This window comes from Hoplias malabaricus, chromosome 8 (genome assembly GCF_029633855.1).
Source record: "Hoplias malabaricus isolate fHopMal1 chromosome 8, fHopMal1.hap1, whole genome shotgun sequence".
Classification (NCBI taxonomy): Eukaryota; Metazoa; Chordata; class Actinopteri; order Characiformes; family Erythrinidae; genus Hoplias; species Hoplias malabaricus.
In genome coordinates, this window is record NC_089807.1 from 10,249,200 (window position 1) to 10,265,114 (window position 15,915).

Below are 15,915 nucleotides of genomic sequence, written 5' to 3' on the forward strand. Positions count from 1 at the left end.
TTTTAGATATTTAGAGCAACAACCAGATCCCTCTTAGAATTGTATAACTAACCAATTTATATATATATATATATATATATATATATATACATATATATATTGATAATTCACAGTAGCTATAAAATAACAAGCAAAAAGTAAGACATATAAGATAAATAAGAAAAATAAGCTTGTGATTTAATCCTTTTCTCACACTTCACCAGTGGTGGACAAAGTACACAAACTATGTACTTGAGTTACCAATGTTACTCCAGTAAAAGTAGATGTCCTCAATTTAGATCTCCACTCTACTCTACACAAAAGTACAAAAGTATTTACCTTTAAATGTACATAAATATCAAAAGTAAAAGTACCATGATTATTAAGGTTTTAATGTCTTTTAATATTTTTTGTAACAAGCCTCATGCTTAGTCAACACACAATAGGTGAAAAGACTCTAGTGTCACTCTTGGTTCTCCAGTCTTTTAACAAAATGTCATTTATTAATCTGAAACTAAAGAACACAAAAGAAACAACCAAAGATGAATTACAATGAATGTATATCAGCTGTCACGTACACACAAGGTGTTTCCCCTCCAAACCAATTGAGATTACTATCTCCATAAGAGATTACTATCTGAGTATTAAGCCCAATTTATGATTCTGAATCAAACCCACGGCAGAGGGTTTGATTCAATATGTTCCCTACGGCGAAGGGTTGATGCAGACTCCCACTTCTCCAGGAATATAACTAACTACATGCTGTATTGACACAAACCGCAATGACAGTGATTGGTTTTTTTAGGAAAAAAGCAAAAACTTGCAACGAGGAGCAGGAGTACATGGGGAAAATGTGCCTACCCTCCTCCAAAAGTATAGTTTCTGCAGTGCTGAGCCAGGATTAGCATTGGCAGAGACACTATTCTCCCTATTACAGCTCAGTGAAGCATCACAATAATTTTGAAGCTGTAATTTTAGGGTAAAAATATGACATAGTTTTCCTTTAAGCTCTCTGTTTTGTCTTCATATTTGCAAACTTAGGTTTTTTATTGTTTGAGTTATTTCTGCAATTCTCACCCATCCGTTTCTTACATTTTTAGTTTTTCTGGCTTTTTGCCAGATACCTGGTTTTGTTTTTTGGACCAGTTTATCTCGCTGTACTGATTTTCAGGTTTTGGAATTTTTCTGGTTTGGACCTCACTTCAAGCATTGTGTTAATTTACACTGTAAATAGTTAAACAGTGTTAAATAAACCTGCAAATGATTCTCACCCTCAGTTTGGAGTGATTAATGACATCTACAGATCCATAAACCATGTAATATATGAATGAACAGTAGTCACTGCAGACTCCAACTAAACAGTACAAATCATATGATTAATTCATAAGAACTGAAACAAGTGATAACTTACAGGATCAAATATGAACAACAGTTAAAATAAAGAGCCTGCCTTTCTTAAGACTCGGTTTTAGGAGTAGAATCTTTTTTTGCTTGTTTTAGCGCTCCGACTGTATCCATCTGTCTCCTGGCAACGGTACCACGCAGAGAACTGTGCGGAGCCAACAGATTTTTTCAAATGTTACAATTTTACACACATAAACCAATAGGAACAGTAGTAGTAAAATAAATGAGTTTGAAATGTAGTGGAGTTATAGTAAAATGTCAGCCAAATTCTTGAGTAAAGTACACATACAAGAAAAAACTGCTTAAGTACAGTAATGAATTACATTTACTTTGCAACTGTCCACCACTGGGGGTCCACAGCCCCTAGTGCACAAGTATGTGTGTGTTCACTGCCACAGATGGGTTAAATGCGGAAGACACATTTTGTTGTAAGTTGTACAATGACAAATAATTGCACATTATCATGATCAAATATGGCTAACACAATTTAAATGCTTTCCAGGGCTTGATGGTTTTCCAGGGGCACCAGGTAAATAATGTGCTAAAAATATTTTTGCTCTGATTAGATACTTGTTTACGTTGCTTATACTGTATACTGTAAATCTGTAGGTCTTCATGGAACAAGAGGAGACCCAGGCCCTGAAGGACCCAAAGGACAAAAAGGAAGCATAGGTTAATTCAGTTTTGTGTATAAAAAATAAAAATATTGTTAAAAAGGCATAAATTGTATTCTTAATGACCATTTATTTATATCAGTCATTAATTTGTTGTATTGTCCCTGCACCTTTTCAGTACATATTTGAAGCATAAGCTCAGGGTTCAAAAAGCCAGTTAATGGCCCACTCTCACCTTAATATCATTGTCTCTGTATTTTGCAGGTGATCATGGCACAGAGGGACCGCCAGGAATCAGGGGCCGAGAAGGACCTCCAGGACCCAGGGGAGAGCCAGGACCAGCAGGCTTTGGAGAGAAGGGTGACAGAGGTCAGATTCCATTCACAACTGTAAATGAACTGTGCTAAATTGCTAACTTTGTGAATACAAAGCTATTCTAGCTTTAATACAAATAGCAATGTTTAAAGGTTATTGGGCAGTGGGATTCGCTGTTCAGTGATTTATGAACTACACAGTAATGGTTGGTGTTGCTTAGTGTAAAATATTATTGCTACATACACACTAGGGTTATGTATCTAAACATTAAGCTACACTAATAAGAGACCTTGGGCATGACTCCTAACACTACATTTAATATCTGTTACAGGTTTAGAAAAATTACCTTGGAAAACAGCATCTGTTAAATGATATGAATAAAAATGTCTAACCAAATTTTAAATGCCCTAGTTTTCAGTATTATATAAAAGAACGTGAACTTTGCTGATGTATAACTTCAATGAATTTCAGTGTGTCTTAGATGTCATGAGAAATATAAATTGGAAAACATGAAAATAGAATGCTAAGAACAGCAAGAGTACATCTGTGCTTTAGGTTTTAAATCATCATGCTGTAGAACAGGGTGTCTCAGTATTTTCCACCTCAGGACGCATAACGTTATCACTAGAAAAAATGATAGTCCATAGGAAAACAAAATGTTATATGATATATGTAGCTTTATACATAAAATATCAGCTTGTAAGGTTACAGTACACTTGATGTATATCAGTGATTGTTACAAGGCTTGTGTTGTTATTGTTTATAATGTGAAAAGATTATTATTGTAACAGCATCACATCATTGACTCACTGGCTCTCCTAAATATTGGTCTGGACCACTAGAGGGCCCAGTGGTTGAGAAACCCTGCTGTTGTTCATATAATTTAATTAAATATAAAAACAAATACAAATATTTAAGTGTTTTTTTATTTAAGTGTTTTATTTCTTGTAGGGTCTCCAGGAGATATGGGACCTCGTGGTCCTCCTGGTCCACCAGGATCAAAAGGTTCGTCCATGGTTCATTTAGTTACTTTAGTGTTAGGATGTATAGTTGTTTCTTTACGTAATGCTTAATAGGCATTTATAATGTTAAAGTAAAAGTGTATATATATATATATATATATATATATATATATATATATATATATATATATATATATATATAAACAATATGTGTGTGTGTGTGTGTGTGTGTGTGTGTGATCATGTCTTTTCAGTTGGTGTAGGTGTTAATGGCCTACCAGGTTTACCAGGTACCCACATTTTTACTGTTGTGACCAGCAATTTTATTCATCGCAGCAGGCTTTATAAGGTTTAAAATGATGACCTGTGATGTGTCCTATGCAGGTCCACCTGGACCACAAGGTTTTAGAGGTGACACAGGCCCCGCTGGACCCAAAGGCAAGCTATAAATATAGATATTTATAGAAGTGTGTTGCTGTATTGTATGTTAACAATAAACTGTCAACCATTTTCTTCAATGATTTTTCCACATTTTAGGAAACACGTTAATTATACACACACCTAGCAGCCTGGATATGTCACTGATTCTGTATTAAACCTGTTTTAAGCATGGCCACCCCACCATGTGTTGTCCACTGTATGGAGGAGCGTCAACTGGTTCATTCAGGGAATATAATGCAATATAATGCTTTTGTTTAGTTGGGTTTAAAAATGTACAAATAAAACATATTTTTCATTTATATTCTTTTGCTAAACTACAGCGACTGTATTCTTGTTATTTAATATTAGTATTTATTTATAAATATTCTTAGCTTAATAAAAATTAAAAATAAATAAAACAATGATTTAATAGTTAGAGTTACTGTAATAATAGTCATTTTACTTTGACCTTTAGGGGACAGAGGACCTGTTGGACCACAAGGAATTAAGGGTCTGTATTAAGTAATATTTCACAGCTCTACTATTATTATTTTACAGTATAAAAATGCAGGCTTTGTGTTTATTTTTGTAATTAAATAGAATGTATTTATGCAGGTGATCTTGGTGAAAAGGGAGATCCGGGAATACCTGGTGAGTGTTGTACACATTCCACAAATCAGTTTATTAATACAATAGCACTGCTTAATCTTCTGTGATTTTACTATTCCATCAGGTTTTTCAGGGCCTCCAGGAAGACCTGGCCATTCAGGAGAGAAGGGAGACAAAGGGGCAGCAGGTGAATAGGAGATGTAGCATCAATGAAAAGCTTTATTGAAGAACACTGTATATTTCATACATTATTTGACCTCTACAAGTTATACATTAGAAAGCAGTGTGTTTACCCCAGGTTAATAATGGCATGTATTTCTATATGAGAAACATTTCAGTGTTCCAAAATGTAAGAGTGTTCAGCAAAATAAGTTTTATATAATTTTGCAATATATTTTGCAAATATTTATTTTAAGTATGGGTACTGAACATAAAGGTGCAATAAAAATGTTAATAATATTATATTAATATGTTAATTAATATGTTAATTAATATTTATTATATATATATATATATAATCATAATAATAATAATTATGATTTTTTGTTAGTTTTTGGTGGTATATTTATTTATTTAAACCTAGTCACACTGGAAGTTGAATATAAAAGCTATGTGCAGCGAATTTATTATCCTCAGACATAATCATTGTCAAATGACATAATTATTATATCTTTACATTTTTAGGAACTCCTGGCACTGATGGTGAAAAAGGACAAAGAGGTGAGTTATACCATGACATAGGGCTGGGCAATTAACCAAAAATTAATCGAAATTGACATTCAGAAATTCTAATCGACATAATCTTATCTATATCTATTATATACATTTTTTAAATGTTTTATTTTTTATTCTGTTCATGTACTGTCCCTTTAAAACTACACTACCACTCATCAATCAGTCACATGATTCTGCCCCTGTGTGCCATATGGAAGCAACATGGAGGAGAACCTAAACACTGAGGCCGGCCGAGCATCTCGAGCAGCTTGTACCAAAGAAAAAATCAGCACCTGTGATTTGGACATGTTGTGTTTTGACTATAATTTAGACAACACTGAACAAAAAGAAGTCAAATGTAAACACTGAAAAAAAAAACATTTCAGCAATCAAAACACAATCACACACAAAATATAAACAGTGCTCAAAAAACAAGAGAAGAACGAGCCCCCAGCAACATTAAAAAAAATATCCCAGCTTTAATACTGGAGCATACAGGTGTCACTGAACTATGAGGGTCAAAAATGCAAAAACTAAATAATTGTTCATTAAACGTGATTGTGGTAATATGTACAATTAATCCTGATATTGATTTGCACTCATATCACCCAGCACTACCATGACAAATTATTAGTATTAGTTTAGGAACAGAAGGGACTCCCTGGACACTGTAGCTGCCTGCATTACAGTGTTTATGAAAATATAATTCTTGGATATTAAATATTTTTAGGGGATCAAGGATCCATCGGGGTGCCAGGAATCAGAGGGCCACCTGGGCCACCTGGTGATGCTGGACCTCCAGGTATTAAATTCAAGCATTGCTCTAATATTTATTAAACTCAGATTATGGATTTAAAATTATTCTAGAATGTGTGAAATGTAAAGCTGTACTGTGTAAGTTTTGAGGATTTGGAGACCTCACTGTTGGAAATGTGTAATTGCATGAAGTCTGTAATATTTTAAATCTATTTCAGGTTAAAAAATAATGACTCTTCAGTAGCAGTGCAAATGAAATTAATTACAGTAGTTTAATAATTTAAGAACTAAATGTAATTTTAAGAAACATTATGCTGACATGTATTTTTGATTTCAAACATATTGGTTTTTTATTCAATTAGGCGTTCCAGGGCTTCAAGGACCACCAGGTAACTCAAACCACTGACTAATTTTTATTGGAATTATTTACTCTTTAAAATTTGCACTTTAAAATTCATAGATTGAGTTCTGGTGTCCTCTTTTCTTATAGGAATTGCAGGAATTCCTGGACAACCTGGTGTTAAAGGTTTTCATGGATGCTTTATATTTTTAAACTATTTATAAACTATAGTTTATTAAAGTGTGCACGTACTTTGCACATGTACCTATATGTGATAACTATTTATTGTTTTGGTATGAGCAACTATTATGTTAAATAAACTTAACATGTTTTACAGGTGAAACTGGTGAATCTGGCAGAGTTATTAATGCAGGTAAATCCAGGGTGTGAAATATATGTAACTAATGTTTTTATGTGTGAAATGAACATCTTCTTTCTTGTATACGAGGAATAGCGTATCTTACATATTTTTTTCTTAGCTGTAGGAGCTAGTTCTGTGGCAATCCCTGGCCCACCTGGACCACCTGGACCACCTGGATCCCCTGGTGCCCCAGGATTATCAGGTAGAACTGAGTCTTTTTCCTGAAATTACTGATTTGTAGTTAGATGTATGCTGTTTTAACCATATTTGTTTTTATCATTGTAGGTCCTGTTGGTCCTGCTGGTCTTCCTGGGCAACCAGGTAATATCCAGATTCAATTTTTTAGCAACACTCTAAAATTTATGCAATAGTTTATGGTTCTAGATTCATTCTGATAGATCATTTTTTCAATGTTCTATCACTATGTCCAACTAATTCACAAAACCCATCCTTTTGACTGTGCAGGCCCTAAAGGCGATAAAGGGGATCAGGGAGAAGCAGGAATTGCAATGGAAACCAGAGAGACTATCAGATCCGAGAGTAAAATTCTCCTAATATGTAAACAATAGCATAAACAATATGATAAAGTATTGATCAAAGGCACATTCTAACATTCCTTATGTCTCTTTCAGGACAGTTTGGTATATCAAGAGAGTTTGCTTCATCAGGACAGTCTGGTTCTTCAGTACAGTCTGGTTCTTCAGGACAGTTTGGTTCCTCAAGTACTACCCAAGTTATTCAGGGTCCACCTGGTCCACCTGGACCCCCTGGACTTCCTGGACGCCCAGGTACTGGAATATCACTAGTTAATTTAATGTGATAAATCACACTTAGATCTTCATGGTTTACGGTCACTGTTCATCTGTATTCGTGTTATATAACTTTACACATCCTCCATTAGCTTGGGCACCATGGCACTGAAATTGTGATATAGTGAGAACATCAGTGGGAATTTAGAGAATGTAAAGTCATGACAGGTTGTTGTAGAGACTGTTTAATACAAGATTTAATGTTTAAACTTAATGAGTAATCTTTCTGTGGCACTTTTTATCATTCTTCTTTAGGGGATTCTAGACCTGGACCCCCTGGACCACCTGGAGCACCAGGCCAACCAGGTAAATCTAATAAAGTCTGAGATGTTAATTAAAACTAGACCGAAAACCTGCCTCTAACCTTCAATGCTGTTATATAGGATATAGCAGACCTGGAGCCAAGGGAGAGAAAGGAGACAAAGGAGAGCCAGGGAGTTTTGTGCCTAACTCAGGTCAGCTTTATAATTGGTCAAAATGACAATACTGTACTTATTTTTATAGAGTAATTTATATTTGTTCATATCTCTCCAGTTAAAAACATGTATCTCCCAAAGAGTTAATTTACAGGAGAAGGAAGAAAACCTTAACTTTCAATTGACATGAATGTAAAAAGATTTAATTCCAAGTAGTTTTGGAACATTTCTATTGGTCCATTCATAATGTAATTTTCACAAGATGTGAAGGACAGCTTCTGTGTTCAAATTATGTAGCAAACTATAAATCAACAAAAATGGAGATACATGTTTTTAATTGGACATCAACAGTAAATTTAGTAGCTATTCTTCATATTTATATTCCTCCCACCAACTAAAAGCATAATTTAAATAAACAGGGACATTCTTTGCTGGACCACCAGGGCCACCTGGGCCTGCAGGACCTAAAGGAGAAAGAGGTAAATCTTTAAGTTTTGATGCTTGTAAATTTAGATTGTTTTTATTTGTTGTGCATATCATGAGTATCATCATCATCATTGTGTAATTCTTTTAGGACCTCAAGGACTTAGGGGATTCCAAGGTATGAGAACCAACCAACACAGATTAGAGATAAGCAACAGAAAATACAGAAATGAAAATGAGCCTTTTAGATACTTCATTAATGCTCTGTTTGTTGCATTATTCTGCAGGTGAGTCTGGTCAGCCAGGCCTGCCTGGAAGACCAGGAGGATCCAGTGAAACTGTCAGATGTGAGTTAAGGATATGTTGAGTAAAATAATATGAGCTGTTAGTGGTTATGATGACTAGCTTTATACTTTTATCATATTTCATTTAATACTGCAAGTTGAAAATTAGATAATTATTTAGATTAGAGTACTATTAAGTAGACCCTGTTGTTGTTATTCTTTGCAGTCTCTGGTTATGGAGGAGCTCAGGGTCCACCAGGGCCTCCTGGACCTCCAGGGCAACAGGGTCAAAAGGGTAAATGAAATCTAAATCAATCAGATTAATATATTTGTATAAACATAACTGTATGAAAAAATAAACTGATCTACTCGTGTCTCATAGGTGAAAGTGGAGTTCCAGGTTCTCCAGGAATCCCAGGAACATCAAGAGGTAAAATGATTGCTATCCATCTGTTGATAACAGATGTATGAGTGTCTCAAATTATGTATGCAACAAACTTGCTGTGTCCCTCAGTAAGGAGATTCATGTCCGCTCAGCAAATATTGTATTCACTGCAATTTGCAGAACTAGTGTCAACAACACCAGTATTGATCAGTATTGGTCTTGAACAGTTTGAAGGATGTACAATTCACTTTGAGCAGGGAAATGAGGTCAAATAATGCTGTTTGGTGATGGGGCAGATTCACAGACCTCATCACAACAATGTTCTATATTCCTGCAGAAGGATTTCGCACCATCACACAATGATCTGTTAATGGCAGCGGCTTGAGAATTAGTTCATAAAATCTACATTCTCTTCATTCATCCTGGTCCTTCAGAAAATGTTTTTTCACTTCCCAGGACTGCCTGGGCCCCCTGGACCGGCTGGACCACCCGGCCCCACTGGACACTCTGGATCTGCTGCTGACTATCGCCGTTATTTCATTGAGTACATGCAGAGTAAGTTAAACTGCTCTGTGTGCTCTGTATATGTGTGAATATATTGTACATCCAATGTGGTTTTGTTTATCTGTGGTTCTGTTATCAGGTGACAGTATGAGGCAGCAGATGTCCAGTCTTCGGGGACCTCCAGGTCCTCCAGGGCCTTCAGTGTCCATTGAGGATGTGGCATCTCGGGTCATTGCCTATCTTCAACGTAAGTCTCTTAAGTCTTATACTCTAATGATTTCAGAAGCCTAATGCTTAGTGTATAAACCCAATTTCCAGCGAAGTTTGGACATTACTTTTTTTAATAGAGAAAGAGTAGCACATATTTCACAAGTTTTTATATTACTTTTTTATAGATATATAGCTATTAATGCTTAACTGAAAGCATTGGAAATCTTTTCTTTGTGCTATGGTCAGTTAAATAAAGCTTCAGATGAATGAACAAATCATAGATTTTTGTGTTTATGGCATTGTACAGAATGTTCCAACTTTTTTCACAGCTATTACAGGACAGAAGCCAAATTTAAAATATATGCGATGCATTAGTAATAATACTATTTGGTATGTACACCCATGTAAACCCATGGCTGCTAATAGATAAAATATTTATTATATGATAGTTGTGGTAATTATGAGATTGAGGTCATTGTAAAAATATTCACTAGGCCTCAAGGGTTTTTTCAGTAATATTCAGAGTATTCAGTAATATTTGAATATTCGTTCTAGGTGCTGGAATTATCGTTGGAGCAAGTGGTGGAGCAAGTGGTGGAGCACGCAGTGGACTAGCTGGTGGACTAAGTAGTGGAGCAAGCTCTGGACTAAGTGGTGGATCAAGCTCTGGATTAAGTGGTGGAGGAAGCTCTGGATTAAGTGGTGGAGGAAGCTCTGGATTAAGTGGTGGAGGAAGCTCTGGATTAAGTGGTGGAGGAAGCTCTGGATTAAGTGGTGGATCAAGCTCTGGATTAAGTGGTGGAACAAGTGGAATTTCTGTCAGTGACATCATTGCGTTATTACAGAGTAAGTATTATTCATCAAAAACACTGTCGTCACACCATGTCAGTACATGAGGTGCTGATTAGTCCAGCATTTCAGTCTTTGCTAAATAACTGATGTTGTGTTTTTCTTCAGGGGATGATGTTAGACGTTATGTAATTGGCCCTCCTGGACCACCAGGCCCAGCAGGAGTCGTAAGCCTATCCAGTTTAGACACACAGGAAGTGGCAAACTATGTCATCAGAATAATAAATGGTGTGTTCTTTTCCACACTTGCTCAAAAATCCTCATTGCTAAGAATATATTATGTGATTTAAAATATTTGTTTTTGTTTGTAGAGCGAGGGCTGACAGGTAGACCTGGGCCACCTGGCCTACCTGGACCTCCAGGACTCCCTGGACAGCCAGGGTACAGTTACAGTGACATCACTACTTTGATTGAGAGTAAGTCTGCAGGTCTTTCAAATATAAGTCAGCAGCTTCCAAATATAAACGATATTATCAATGTTGTCGCCCCTTCTGTTTTATTGTTCAATTCTTTAATGTCAGTAACAAAGCCATTGCTATCACACTGCGTCCAACAAAAAGAATATCAGCAGTGTGCTACTTTTCTATAGTGATAGAAACTACCAAAGTCTCTGAGTGTTTTGCTAGTGAGGAGTAGGGTATGACAGGGTTAATATCAAATGTCAAATTTAGTATCTATGTATTATTCAGTTATGTAATTTCTTTTAATAATTAATAGATATCAATATAAGATATATCTGTTTTGAATATTTCCATTGTCTGAAGGATCGGGGCTTGGTGGAAGTATTGGTCGCCCAGGGCCTCCTGGTCCTCCAGGAAGACAAGGACTACAAGGACCAGTTGGCCCTCGTGGACCCCCAGGAACCTCCACCTTAGGTAAGTTTAGGGGATATGTCAGATAAACTATGGACAAAAGTATTGGGACACAACATCTAATAAATATTTCAGGTGTTCATTCAGTTCTATTGCCATGGGTGTAAAAAATCTTGAAACTAGCCAAGCAGTCAATAAAATAAAGTAAAATTTACAACATTTGTAAAAGAATGGGTCATTACATATAGGTCAATAAATTCATTTGTGGTAATGTAATAAGATGCCACTGTTGCAACAAGTCAGTTTTTGAGTTTATTTTCCTTCCTTGATATTTCACAATCACCTATGAGTGGTATTATTAAAAACCCAAAGTGTTTAGGAACCACAGCAACTCAGCCACACATGGTCAAACCACATAAAATTACAGAGCGGAGTCACAGAATTCTTAAGCTTACAGTGCATAATAGTCACCAAGCTTATGCTGACTCCATAAATACAGAGTTCCAGACGTCCTCTGGCATTAACAACAGCACAAAAACTGTGAGCTTCTCAACATGGATTTCAATGGCCAAGCAGCTGCATGTAAACCTTACATCATCAAGCACAATGGCAAGTGTTTGGGGTGGTGTAATGCAAGCTGCCACTAGTGAATGAGTTCTGTGCCAACTGTAGTGGAGTTTGGTGGAGAATGGATAATACTATAGGGTAGTTTTTTAGGAGTTGGCCTAAGCCCTTTAGTTCTAGTGAAGGAAAATAGTGATGCTACAGCAAAACAAAACACTTAGGACAATGGTATACTTCCAACTATGTGGGAGCAGGTTCGGGAAGGTTGTTCTCTCTTTCAGCAAGGACATGGTTGGGCAAGTTTGGGAAAAATTTGAATGGACTGACCTCAATCCCAATGAATCATACATCTATAGATTTTATGAACTAATAATCATATATTCAATAATCAAGAACCAACTATATCATATATAATAATATGTATAACATGTATATTAACTTATCATGATATTGCTCACTTCTAGGCTCAGGATATCAACTTGAAGACATCAAGGTTTATCTGCAGAGTGAGTTCTGATCATCACATATTTTTCATCATCAAAACATCTGTACTGTCAATGTCATTAAAAATGCTGTTTTTTTTCTATTATATTTTAGATTCCGGTGTTACGGGTCCACCTGGCCCACCGGGCCCACCAGGACCTCAGGGGCCTCCAGGGAACTCAAGAAGTGTTGTTTCATATGACAGAGCAAGCCAAAGTTCATTGATTCGTGCTGAGCTTCAGGAGTACCTCAATAGTGAGTTCATTAACCACTCCACTTTCAACTCCACAGCTGATTCACAGTGGTCTTGGTTGGTGTATGAAACCAAATTCTTCCAGTAAACTGTAAAACAGTGCGATTGCTGCTGTGGGTAAAAGCTGGGTGGAGCTCGGGATCGTTAAGTCATTCTGACTCTTCTTTCAGGTGACACTATGAGGCGCTACACATCCAGTCAGCCAGGTCCTCCTGGTCCTCCAGGGCCCCGTGGTGAGAAAGGTGACCGTGGTGAGCCTGGGTACAGTGCTGGAGGTGGATACTACTATGGTGCTGACCGTAATGGGGCGAGGCTTGCTGAAACAGACTACACCAGTGTTGCTTTGAGAGTGACTGACTACATTCGGAGTGAGTGAAGAACTTTCTTCAAATACGACATCCAGTATATGTTTAAAAATATGAATTTAAAGGAACAATAATTAATTGTTACAAACAAAAGTTAGCAATATTTTTTTCTAATTATTGTTTTCTATAAAGAGCACCACACATGAAGTAAAGATTTAAACTGGTCTATAGTCCAAGAATGAACCAGTTTAAGCTCTGTAGAGGGAGTCTTATTTGAAATAGGTTCAGTTTCATACAGTGAAGAAGCAACATTAAACATAATATAATAATAAACAAACAAACTGATAACTCCTTATTGAATGATGTGATGAGAGATGTGTGTAGAGTTAAAAGATGACAACATTCATTCAGTTTAAACATCTCACCAAATAATAAGCCTTGTGTATATCTTGGCCTTGAGTATGAATATGACATATACGTGTACCACACACGCATGCCTAAATAGTTGAATGATTATTAGATTTGAACGATTTCTGGGTCTTAATGCTTGGCAACAGGCATTTTAGCATGCTACCTGTAGTTTTATTAGTCTGCAGGAATTACAGGTAGCTCCCTCCAGGGTGTATTCAGACCTTGCGCCCAATGATTCCAGGTAGGCTCTGGACCCACCGCGACCCTGAACTGGATAGGGGTTACAGATAATGAATGAATGAATGAATTACTGATAAACACAAGGTTCTATTGAAATATTTTCCTACAGGGTAAACAGAATTGAGATTAACTGAGATGAACTGTGACTTGCATGGCAATTTTATTTCTGCTGTCCTCTCCAGAGATACAAGAATGCATAATTTCCTAAAAATGTCCTGTTGTAATTACACTAAATATATTTTAAACAGTAAGTAATAAGTCCCCGAAGCCCCTCCCTCTTACGGTCTGACTTCTGTGTCCCACTATGAAGTTTCTGCAACTCACCACCACTCAAGTATTCATTTTCTATAACCACTTCATCTTGTTCAGGGCCTTGGTGGGTCTGGAACCTACACATAATTATTGGGTGCAAGGCAGGAGCACATGAGGAGTGGGGTGTCAGTACGTCACAGGGCCTAACACACTCCCACACTCCCAGCTATGGACACTTTTGAATAACCAATCCACCTAGAAGTGCATGTATTTACACTATGGGATGAAACTAAAGCACCCAGAAGAAACCCCCCAAAACACAGGAAGAACACACCAAACTCCTCATAGATAATGATCCAAGACATCCTCAGAACTTGGAGCTTTGAAACAGCGATGCTTCCTTTTTTGCCACTGTGCCACCCCACTCCTTTCAGTCACCTCTCATACCACCACTGTGCCGAAGGCATGGTCAGAATGCAAAGAACTGCAATTGAATCTGTAGATGTACTTCCACCATTGTCTTTTACCTTGTCTAAGTATAAAAGTGTAGTCCTGCTGTGGCTGATGTCCATGCATGTCTATAATACTTTTTAATCCACTGAATATCATACCTTTCTTCTAAAAATGAATAACTCTATTTCTCTGTCAGGTCAGGGTCTCCTGCAAGAAATGAATGATGAATATTGGAGAGGACATTCCATGGGTGTCCAAGGGCCACCTGGACCTCCTGGTCCTCCGGGTCAACCAGGATACAGCCGCGTCTTTGCTGCCTACGGAAATGTGACTACTGATCTTATGGATTTCTTTAGAAGTGAGTGTTTTACAGCCTTTAATTGTGAGACTGCAGTTGTAACAGGAACGAAAACAGACGGTTCTTACTTAATAAAATTGTTAAGTGTAAGACCCAATATTCACAATTTTACCTAATTTACATTTCCAACAATCTACAAATGTTTTGACTGAATATAATCATCAGTGAATAGAAATAAATGGTGTTCCCCACACTGCTGTCCTTGTGCTCTGGGAAACTGAATATTTTCCGTTGTTGGAAATATGAGCATCTAGAAATCCAATGTTTTTATTCTCACTCTGTTTATTATGGTACACATAACTACTCTTTACTTTTCCAGTACATGGCACCATTCCAGGGCCCCCTGGCAGACAAGGGCATAAAGGAGAGAGAGGATATCCAGGGCCCAAAGGAGAAAAAGGTATATTTAAGAGTTTATCTCCCTTAAAAGAGACAGGTACACTGTAAATCCAAAAATAAATGTAAAATTCCTTACACCAACCTTCATTTACCCCCTTATATAGAAATTAATAAATTGATGTGAACAATTACCTCGCTTTGCTGCCGCAACTTCCTACATTAAAATACATTAAATAGAAAGCAAAACCTCCAGAGCCACACAGTTCAGCTGCTAACAGCTCACGTGGAAGCCCAAGCACCTTGTTTTTTAATAAACAACTATTTAAGATTATAAAAGTAATGTAATGTAATGTAGTAATGTAAACAATACAAATCCATATATGAATTAGTATTGACTCGAAGCAATGTGAATACTTTATTTGCCCTACATAATCACTTTTCTTAAGCAGAGTAAGGAAAAAATGCTCACTGGGTTCATCTGGATATGGAAACTGAAAACTTTAATATTGTTATGTATAGGAGAGATGGGAAGACAGGGAATACCTGGTACCCCGGGGCCAAGAGGTCTTGAGGGTCCAAGAGGTCAGAAGGGTGAGAAAGGTAAAGCAATGCATTGTTAAAAGTTTTGGCTGTTGCCTCTGTGAACTTTAAACACTTTGCCCACACAATGTAGGTCTCATCTTATTTATCTAAATTATAGAAGAACAGATAGACATTTGACACATTGCAGAGTGTTAGTTGTTGGGCAGAAGTGAGTTAGAGATCTGAACCAAACTGCTCTGTGCCTGGGGCTGCTGGAAATAGCTTACTTAACCATTTCTCCTAATTTTTTTCAGGCGAGATCCAGTTTGGTCGACAGAAACGAAGCACTGGTGTTTAGGGCCTACATTTCTGTCTGATTAACAGCTACGTTTTTGACTTTGGTGGCTTTTTATAGTGAAGCAAACATCCTAGAAGGAGCAAGCACAAAAAAAATGTATGCACTTAGTTTTCTGTACTACTGAGTTCAGCAGGCCTGAGGTAATCCATTTCAGATTTGCTCAAAATACATATCTTTCTGGCTGAATGCATGGCCTTTTGCAATTGTCATT

The 15,915-nt window shown here is 36.8% G+C and overlaps 1 protein-coding gene across 1 annotated transcript in view; it reads left to right on the top strand.

The window, feature by feature from the left end:
* The window catches only part of col17a1b (collagen, type XVII, alpha 1b), a 29,019-nt gene extending 13,219 nt beyond the window's left edge, over positions 1-15,800 (top strand). Inside the window, exons 20-57 of the mRNA XM_066679348.1 lie at positions 1,886-1,912; positions 1,993-2,055; positions 2,262-2,366; positions 3,264-3,317; positions 3,529-3,564; positions 3,659-3,712; positions 4,170-4,205; positions 4,310-4,345; positions 4,428-4,490; positions 4,988-5,023; positions 5,748-5,819; positions 6,136-6,162; positions 6,264-6,299; positions 6,451-6,486; positions 6,593-6,676; positions 6,760-6,795; positions 6,940-7,014; positions 7,107-7,262; positions 7,539-7,589; positions 7,667-7,738; positions 8,119-8,178; positions 8,274-8,300; positions 8,410-8,469; positions 8,633-8,701; positions 8,789-8,836; positions 9,248-9,346; positions 9,435-9,542; positions 10,061-10,351; positions 10,463-10,582; positions 10,666-10,770; positions 11,119-11,229; positions 12,195-12,236; positions 12,328-12,468; positions 12,637-12,834; positions 14,324-14,485; positions 14,805-14,885; positions 15,344-15,424; positions 15,661-15,800. Coding sequence (XP_066535445.1) covers positions 1,886-1,912; positions 1,993-2,055; positions 2,262-2,366; positions 3,264-3,317; positions 3,529-3,564; positions 3,659-3,712; positions 4,170-4,205; positions 4,310-4,345; positions 4,428-4,490; positions 4,988-5,023; positions 5,748-5,819; positions 6,136-6,162; positions 6,264-6,299; positions 6,451-6,486; positions 6,593-6,676; positions 6,760-6,795; positions 6,940-7,014; positions 7,107-7,262; positions 7,539-7,589; positions 7,667-7,738; positions 8,119-8,178; positions 8,274-8,300; positions 8,410-8,469; positions 8,633-8,701; positions 8,789-8,836; positions 9,248-9,346; positions 9,435-9,542; positions 10,061-10,351; positions 10,463-10,582; positions 10,666-10,770; positions 11,119-11,229; positions 12,195-12,236; positions 12,328-12,468; positions 12,637-12,834; positions 14,324-14,485; positions 14,805-14,885; positions 15,344-15,424; positions 15,661-15,704 — 3,002 coding nt within the window. The 3' untranslated portion in view covers positions 15,705-15,800. The remainder of the gene's footprint in view (positions 1-1,885; positions 1,913-1,992; positions 2,056-2,261; positions 2,367-3,263; positions 3,318-3,528; positions 3,565-3,658; positions 3,713-4,169; positions 4,206-4,309; positions 4,346-4,427; positions 4,491-4,987; positions 5,024-5,747; positions 5,820-6,135; positions 6,163-6,263; positions 6,300-6,450; positions 6,487-6,592; positions 6,677-6,759; positions 6,796-6,939; positions 7,015-7,106; positions 7,263-7,538; positions 7,590-7,666; positions 7,739-8,118; positions 8,179-8,273; positions 8,301-8,409; positions 8,470-8,632; positions 8,702-8,788; positions 8,837-9,247; positions 9,347-9,434; positions 9,543-10,060; positions 10,352-10,462; positions 10,583-10,665; positions 10,771-11,118; positions 11,230-12,194; positions 12,237-12,327; positions 12,469-12,636; positions 12,835-14,323; positions 14,486-14,804; positions 14,886-15,343; positions 15,425-15,660) is intronic.
* The last annotated feature ends 115 nt before the right edge of the window (positions 15,801-15,915 follow it).